An 8,951-nucleotide genomic window follows, 5' to 3' on the forward strand; every position below is an offset into this window, starting at 1 on the left:
AAATGTTACTTGCCCTCTTTCTAACAAAGGGTTTTAAATCCTTTCAAACCAAAAACCCATTCCCCCCCCCCCCCCCATCAGTTTACCTAAATAAAACTCATTTAGCAAGTTTACATGTTACATTACCATTAGAAAAATGACAACTTATAATTTTGATACATATCTAGTGTAAGAAATGTGTTGTAATAAAAATCCTGACCATTTAATTTATAGGTTTTAAAATAGAGAAAAAACAAAACTTTTGCAAAAAAATAAAATAAAATAAGGCTGGATATGTTTTCTTCTAAGGCATGTTGATAATCCAGGAGAAAGCAAATTGTTTCCATATTAAAAACTAGATTTAAGAAAATTTACACTACTAAAGTGTTTTTCGGTTGTTCAAATACTTGTGGCTCCGGAGCCACAGTGATTTTTATCTGCTCCGTGCCTGCTACAGTCGAACAGCAACTGAGTAACGTCATATTTTCCTTTTAACCTTGGTAAATCTCTCACTACATTTATTACCTAAATGTACAGCACAGTTGCTTTTTTATGTGGATTAAATGTCAAGCTGTTATTGTATGTTTTCACTCTTCAGCCACCTGTTGCCTCATTGTCCCACCCCATGGCTCCACCTAGCCCAAGCACCAACAGCAGCACCAACAACAGCAGCAGCAGTTCAGGAGGCTGGGAACATCTCAGCAAAACAAACCTCTACATCCGAGGCTTGTCCCCTTCAACCACAGACCATGACCTGGTCAAGCTCTGTCAGCCGTGAGTACTTCACTTCCTGTCCCTGTTAGCTCTCATTGATTAGTTATTGATTTTTTTTTTTTTTCTTCCTAAGCCAGCTTCAGTTTGCAGTGGTTGTCACTTATTGACATAAACTGGTAGAAATAGAAGAAAGTGAAAAGGTTAAATGGTGAATGTATTAGCTTTTCTGTGAGGATTGTGAAGTGCACAGATGTTAAAATGTATTGTAGAGCACTAAAGTAAGAAGGGCAACTAACATTTGTAATAAATTGTAGCCTTTTCCACAGAAAGCTTTTTAAATATGTCCCATGTTCTATTGTTGAGATGTGTTGAAGCTGATGAGTCTCTATATGCTCAAAACAAAAGTAATTTTAATTGGAATTGGTGCGTTCAGTCAACCTTCTCTTACCAAATTATACCATTATAACTGAGTTAATTCTGCAATGTTGGATTAGTCTATCTAAGTTCATAGTGGTATTTCAAAATAAACTTAGTCGTTTTCACAGAAACGGTTTTAAAATCTGCCATTGTCAGAACATGGTACAGCTGATCCTGTTAAAAATAAAAACAGATTAAATTTGGTGGAAGTGAACAAAAGCTGACAGAAATTAGAATTAGTAATTCTTGAATTAGTAAAATCAGAGATGACTGTGCTGGCCTTCAATTTTTATTTTTTTTTAATAAAAGGACGCTGAGACTTACGTGCACACTGATGCGCCACTCAATCACCTCTGTTTGGTGTTTGGTAATTACCAAAGACGAAAAGTGGTACCTAAAGAGGCGGTCTTTTCAATAGCAGAATTTCAATCAATGTCGGAAGAAATGACAAAAGTTGAGATTGGGTAGAACTTAAACAATGAGCGATAACTACAGATAGGTTAGTGTTGCGATTCTCTGCAAAACAGGTTTAAGGTGATCTTGTCTGATTTGCACTTGGGAACTATCGTAGAGAAAAGGGGCACATTACAAAGTGTGTTGCTTAGGGCTAATAAGCCCCTTTTTACATTTAAAAAGGGGAATAGATAGCATTAGATTTAACTTAAATCTTAAATTACTGCATGCAAGCAAAAAAAAAAACAATTACATTTATAAAGTGTTTCTATTTAGATTCTTTTTAGTATATCTTATTGTAGATAGTAAATCGGAAGCGATGTCAAAAAAAGTTATGTACCCTACACATAAATGTACTACAATATTCTGTTTAAGGCACTGCAATGGCAAACATACCGCCATTGTAAGTTAGGAGATTGGAGTTCACAAGATAGAAAGGTCAGCAGTTCATGCTCTTTCACCTGGTTTGGATCCGCCTTGATTATTAGCTAAAGTGTCCTTCTGACTGATTGGAGAGTGCATTGTGTCTCCTATCAGCAGCAACTGCAGCTGTTTTAAGACAAAAGCAGACTTTCTCTTTAGATTACCCTAATCTTGTTTTTTGTTTTGTTTTTTTTACATTTTTTTACACAATCTACAACCTAAAATATGTTATCTTTTGAGATTGAAGTTTTGACGTACCTCGTGAGCTCTGAAAAGCTGTTGTACAAAGCATGTTCTATGAGTATCACTTACATTATAAAGTTTGCTACAAGAAATGCTAATCAGTAGCTGCATCATGCATAAAATATCCTTAAAATGACATTGGTGCTCCTTCATATGGTATCATCAATGCCCTCCTTTTGTTCTGTATGCAGCCAACAACAGTTTTGAAACTGTGGCATAAAATAGTCTTTGATCACCCCAAAGTGCAGGGGCTTTACCAGGATGGTACCAAAGTAAGCTGGCTCCGACTGAAAGAGGTTTTGTTTGAAGAAGCTAGATAAGATCGGTGTAGTTTGGCTTGAGAAAAAAAAGGGACAAGTTGAGATTAGTGTTTTGCACACATGCTGGGGTTTTCAGCACCACATGGAAACCACTTCCTGTTTCTCATATTTGTGCAGTGATGTCATGGATTGTTGCTCAATCCTCCCTCTGTGTGAGTTTTATATAACTGTCTGCTTCTGGTGTATGGGCCTGCTAACTAAGGGCTTCATTTCTACTCCTCCTTTTTTTTTAGGTACGGCAAAATAGTATCAACCAAAGCCATCCTGGACAAAACTACAAACAAGTGCAAAGGTGTGTCAAGTTTTAATTGTTCCTTTGTTTCTTTAGCAAATTCTCAGGTTAAAAATAAAATCTCAATAAGCCCACCTGATATAAATTGACTTTCTTTGAAGTCCCCAACGTTATAGATACCCAATGTGAGGAATTTACCAGAGCATCAGGGCTGTGGTTTTAGGTGATGTGGCCGGTTCAGGAAACAGACTACCAAGCTGTTAATGCTGCCTACCAGCTCAAGTTATTTTCGAACACAGCTCCGGTGTGTGTGGATTACGGTTGTCGCCTGTTTCCTGGGAAGAATTGACCACATTTCCTTCTTCCTGCTGAGTGGCATGGTTGGTCTTTGTCCAGTTCTGGTAGATTGCTACTCAAACTAAAAATGACATAGTGATTGCTTTGTCAGTCTTCCTCTGGATTAAATAGGCAGTAGGCACCCAGTGGCTTTTAGCAGAAATTCACATTATCAGACTTTCTTATTTGATTATACACATTAGAAGTATCTTAGTAAATTATTGTAGCTTTTAATTTACCTATATTCCCCACTATGATAGCTTTCAAGACTTTGTATTAACCAAAACAAAAGATTTGAGCAAAGCGCTTCGAAATAGTCTGACCTCTGTCTAAGCTGGGAGTGCATTTCTCACAATTGATTTTTATTAAGGTTAAATATAACAAATGCAGAGGAAGACAAAGCGTGTAGGTGCACCCTGTTTGTACCCCACAGGACAAAGAGCTGACCTGCGCCAGCAGTATCTGCATCCTCAGCTGTTTTTTTCTTTCAACCAAATGAACACAACAGGGTCACACACAGCTAATTTGTGTGCGCGCTCGCGCGTGTGTGCGCGTGTTTATGAATATATATATATATATATATGTATATATAGATTTAGACAGAGACTGAAGTATTTGGTCATTCTTCTATCCGTAATAGCTCAACCGCAGTCAAACTGGATGATAGGTGTCTGGGAACGGAAATTTTCAGGTCTTGCAGCAGAATCTCGGTTGAGTTGTGATCTGTGCTTTCACTGGGGAATTCTAAGTCATGAATATGCCTTTCCATTGGGACTCCACCTGTATGCATATAAGCTTATTGTCCTGCTGGAAGATGAACTTCCACCCCCCTTCTCAAATCTTTTGCAGCCACTATTCCGAGCCATCCAGTTTTTAGCTCTGTCAAATATCACATCAACTTTGAACAGCTTCTTCGTCTATGAAAAGCATCCCCTCTGCATGATACAGTCACTACCTTGTTTCACTGTGAGATCAGTGCGTTCAAAGTGTTAATTTTCCACCATGCATAACTCATTGCATAAAATGTTTTATGGCTTCTTAAAGGCTATCTATTTACAAGTGATACTAATACATCTGAAAGCATGTTTGTTACACTGGATTTTATATGAGTATGTCTGATACTCATATAAAATCATATATGTCTGATACTCATATATATACCTATATATATATAAAAAGTATATTCTTCAGAACATACCTTTTATATCTTTTATTTTTGTAAAAAAGTAGGAAAATTGTGTATCCTTCCCATTCCCATTCACATCCTACTTTGTTTTAACCTTTTACATAGAATTGCAATACAATACATTGAGGTTTGTGTCATGACAAAATTTTAACTAGTTGGAAACATTTTTCAGGAAAATTGCAATAAAAAAAAAAAAAAAAAAAAGAAAATTTAACACCACCCTAACTGTGCTGCTAATCCCCTCAGGATACGGTTTTGTGGACTTTGATTGTCCTGCTGCAGCCCAGAAGGCCGTGGCTGCCCTGAAGACTTCTGGTGTCCAGGCTCAGATGGCCAAGGTAAGAGCTTTTGGCAGACTAATCTGGGTATCTGACACAGACACAGTGACGCTGCTGTCCTCCACACGATGAGGGACTCTCTGTGGGGAAAAACAGCAGCACATGATTTCTCAACTGTATGCTCTGCGTGTCCTGTGCTCAAATGGTTTGCCTTTAAACTTGTCATCATGGTGTCAGAGCTGAATCGTGGATGTGCTGTGTTATTTGTGCATGTGTTGCATGACTTAGGAGCTGAATTTAATTTGCTGAGGGCCATCTTTATTAAGACATGGACAGTTATCCCTTTGAAAATCCGAATGAGTTCCACATTTATTGCAGCTGACGTGTTTCAACATAGATTTTGAGAGTTAGTCTGATACACTGCAAGCAAAGGAATTAAGACAGTCGAAATCTCTTGAACTGTGTTGCCACTCTTCTGTGTATCTAAACATGTTCTAGTTGTGGAGTTGTTCCAGCCTGAATGTGAGGAGGATTTGAGACAAAAAGTAAAAATATGATAAAAATGGTAGTTTTTGTGTTTTTCAAAGATTTCAAATGACGGTTCAAAATGGGTTTAGAAAGCTATGAAATCAGAACGTGTGACGAGCTCTAACAGAACCTTTGTTACTGAAAGCAGAATAGGAAGTAAATATGTTTGTGTTGTTATAGCAACAGGAACTAGTAGGGGGAAATGAGTTCCCTTCATAGCACTAACCAAGAAACAACCTCATTTCCCCCTCTGTAGATCTCTTAGGCTACATGGGACGTCACTGTTTAAATTTTAATATGAAACATAATCTATAGTATTAAATATGTAACGTTTGAGCTTTTCCTGGATGATATTTTGATCTAGCAAGTCATCCTTCAGTAGTGTTACTATTTCAGATACAGGTGGTGAGTGTCTATGAGTCCATCCATGCAGTGTCTGTACCTACGATAAGATCTGTTGCGCTTAACAAATAGCATTCGACATATTTTTTCTCGGCCATTGCTGCAGTGAGTCGTCATTGATTCTATTAGGAGCAGAAACGACGTCACACTGTGTTGGAGAGAGAGCTGTTGTTGTAAACAGGGTTTGATATTTTTTAAATAAAGACAAAGTGATCACGTGGTTCACATTTCAAACTTTCTTAGAGTTTCCAGATAAGCTCTTAAGGTTTTGAAAAGATTACCGACGCATGCAGATGCAGATTAAGTTCCTCGATAAACAGGTTGAAAGTTTGACAGAATAAAACAGACCAACTACAGTGGTATATGTCCAGCGTACTTATCTATTGGTTCAAGCTCAGCTCACACCTTCACAAATGCCACGAAGCATCTGAACGGGGCTAAACTGCGTCTCCTTTTTTGCTCCTGAGTTTTAACATGTGAATCAACCCAAACTTCCAGCATGAGATAGATAAAAGAGAGCCAAATATCCACTGTAGTTTAGCTCTCTGTTGTAGCAGCCTAAAATATCTCCCTGTATATCTCTATAGAAAATAGTTTTCGTCTCAATAATTTCCCTTGTCTTTTGCATTCTCTGACCTCTTTTCCAAACACGTCAGTAACACTGAGTACAACTAAGCTCTACTCTTCTTCCCACAGTAACAACTTCTATGTTGAAGAGTGCTGCTGTCAGCTGGTAGCGCTTAGAAAAAGATTGCGTTTCAAGCTTATGTCTTTCTGAAAGTTGGTTTCCGGGAGCAAAGGGGGAAATAAATTACCTTTCTGTTTTTGAAGATTCACCAGTTTCCCCATAGGGATTTCAAGTAGGTAAATCTAGGCTGTTTAATAATATGGCTGTCAAACTTAATTCCTTAATTAAGACCAATTCATTTCAATGTTGTCAATTTTTTACTTGCAATAAGCGCACAGGCTTCTGTACTTTTTGGACCTCGCCCGCACTGCAATGGAATATTAATCCCTTTTCTAGTTCAGCTGTTTTTCTATGTTTTTCTTTAAAAAATTATCTCTGCTCCCACTCGGCACCGTTTTGTGCAGTTTGGGAGCACTCAGAGCAGCTGTGGGCGCTGCTCAGTTACGGCTGAAAGGGAGAGAAACAGGAAGAACACAGGAATTATTTTACTGTTATAGACAAAAAAAAAAAATGTAGCACAGCATCATTTATCATGCAGTTATTCACTACCGAAGCAACACTGAACTTGTATGAATAAATGAAAAACATGAAAAATGTTTTCATGACCATTTCTCATGTCTGCGTTTCAAAAGAAACGTAGACATGAGAAATGGTCAGTCTGTTACATCTGTCCTGCTTCAAAAAGGACTTTATTGATTCCAGTTTCATTGTTGTTCTGTCACTTAGTCCCTTTCTTTCATCAGATCAGCCTTGTTTCAGTTTTACTTTAATTAGACCTTTCTTAGTGATTCTAAAAAGCTCTAGAATCACTCATAGAATCACTATTCTATTTAGTTCTTGTGTCTAGTTATTCCAAGTTATTCTAGTTTTATTAGGATAACAATAAAACTCATTCTTAGTAGACATAAGAATGAATCTTATATCTACTCATTCTTTCACATTAGATTCATTTCCTAGTCCCGTTTGTACTCTCCCTCGCCCCCCGTGCCACTCGCTCTCTCTTTCTCTTTCTCTCTCTCTCTATCTCTCTCACCTCAGTCTGTCTTCTGCTCTTTCCCCTCACACCTGCAATCAGTTAGCTAATCAGCCCTGGTCTATTGTTCCAGCATTCACTCTTTCAGTATTTCAACACTTGTGCTGTCACTCCTCACTGCTGGCTCCTGTCATATCACTGTTAATTCCTGGCTGTTGTTTTTACCTGGATTTTGCTCTGGCTCCCTGTGATTTTTGTATATCTTTTTTTTAAATTATTATTATTATTATTAAACATTCTTCATCTCCTTGCTCCCTCTGCCTTTCTGCATTTCTGTCCAATGCAACCACTGCACACCATGGCAATATGGAGAAGTTAATTAAGGATTTCTGCTTGTTTTAATAAGCTCCTCCTAATGAATCTTCCTCAGGAAAACAAAACGTGTCATAATTATACAGGTCAACTTTTTTCTGAAAAGTCAGACCTTTCTGTTTTCATTAAGGGTTTGAACAGCACATTAATAAGTATTCTCCTAGCAGCACTTTATAGGATGAGTCCAAATTCTGTCATACTCCTCAATGTTACATTTCAATCACTGGACTCTGTTTCTTTGTTGTAATCTTTCGTAAAATCTGTTGTCTTTCTTTGTTTTCCTCCATGACAGGTAAAATTAATTTATCTTTCTTGAGGATGTTCTGCATAAAACTACTTCTGGCAAATTGATGCAGTTATAATAAACACACATTTGCATAAAAGAAGTATGCAAATGCTTTTGCAGTTATAAGCATTGTCCACCCCCAATGCTTATAAGAATATTTTAAACATAAAACCTTTCTGTTGCGCTACTCTAACAACGTTTGGAAAAAAAAAATCTACAATTAATTAGTGATTAAATAGTTTAGTCAGGTGACAGCTCTAATTAATAGCTTTAGGGAATTGGTGTTATATTTTATTAATTAACCATTTGTATGTGTGTCAGCAAACATATAGAGAATCACAAATATCATGCTTTTAATGACTAATTCTTCCTATCAAACTTGTTAGTTAATTCACATTTCTAATGTAGTTGTCTATTACGTTTATTTTGTGATTTAAAAAACAAAACAATCTTGTCCAGATCCAAGTGTCACTGATGAATATTAATGGCATAACTTCTGCACAAGGACTCATGGCTGTGTCTCAAGTTTCTGCTGACTGTGTTAAAACACAGCAGGAAGTCAGCTGAACAAAACCTCGTGCCACAGTGGGCTGCATGTACAGATCTCTTTGCCCAGTGACATTTCTTACATAACCTTCCACTCCACCTCTCCCCCTAATTAAACTCCCAATTTAAACTGGGAACAACTTAAGAAGATCAACACATGAAAAACCCCAAACAGAGAAGTAAATTAAGTATAAAATCTTTCAAACTTGATTCAACTCTCATTTTATGAGCACATCATTCATACTGGTTTTACACACTTTATTTTAGTCTCTTTAATTTTCCCTCGTTTGTCATCATGCAGCAACAGGAACAGGACCCAACAAACCTCTACATCTCCAACTTGCCTTTGTCTATGGACGAGCAGGAGCTGGAGAATATGTTGAAACATTTTGGCCAAGTTATTTCCACGCGCATTTTGAGGGACCCCAGCGGAGTCAGCAGAGGAGTGGGCTTTGCCAGGTTGGATTCTTGTTGTCTGTCTAATATTATGTGTTGAATGTAAACATAACTTCTGCAAACATGGCAGAAAGGTTTGGTCTCTCTCTCTCTCTCTCTCTCTCTCTCTCTCTCTCTCT

The 8,951-nt window shown here is 37.5% G+C and overlaps 1 protein-coding gene across 1 annotated transcript in view; it reads left to right on the forward strand.

Annotated features, from left to right (window-relative positions):
- The window catches only part of rbms1b (RNA binding motif, single stranded interacting protein 1b), a 29,047-nt gene that overhangs the window by 6,728 nt on the left and 13,368 nt on the right, over window positions 1-8,951 (forward strand). The window contains exons 2-5 of the mRNA XM_015050362.1: window positions 578-753; window positions 2,783-2,841; window positions 4,550-4,641; window positions 8,678-8,835. Coding sequence (XP_014905848.1) covers window positions 578-753; window positions 2,783-2,841; window positions 4,550-4,641; window positions 8,678-8,835 — 485 coding nt within the window. The remainder of the gene's footprint in view (window positions 1-577; window positions 754-2,782; window positions 2,842-4,549; window positions 4,642-8,677; window positions 8,836-8,951) is intronic.

Source organism: Poecilia latipinna, unplaced genomic scaffold (assembly GCF_001443285.1).
Source record: "Poecilia latipinna isolate Pla-1442-1.1 unplaced genomic scaffold, P_latipinna-1.0 Scaffold988, whole genome shotgun sequence".
In the NCBI taxonomy this organism is placed as follows: Eukaryota; Metazoa; Chordata; class Actinopteri; order Cyprinodontiformes; family Poeciliidae; genus Poecilia; species Poecilia latipinna.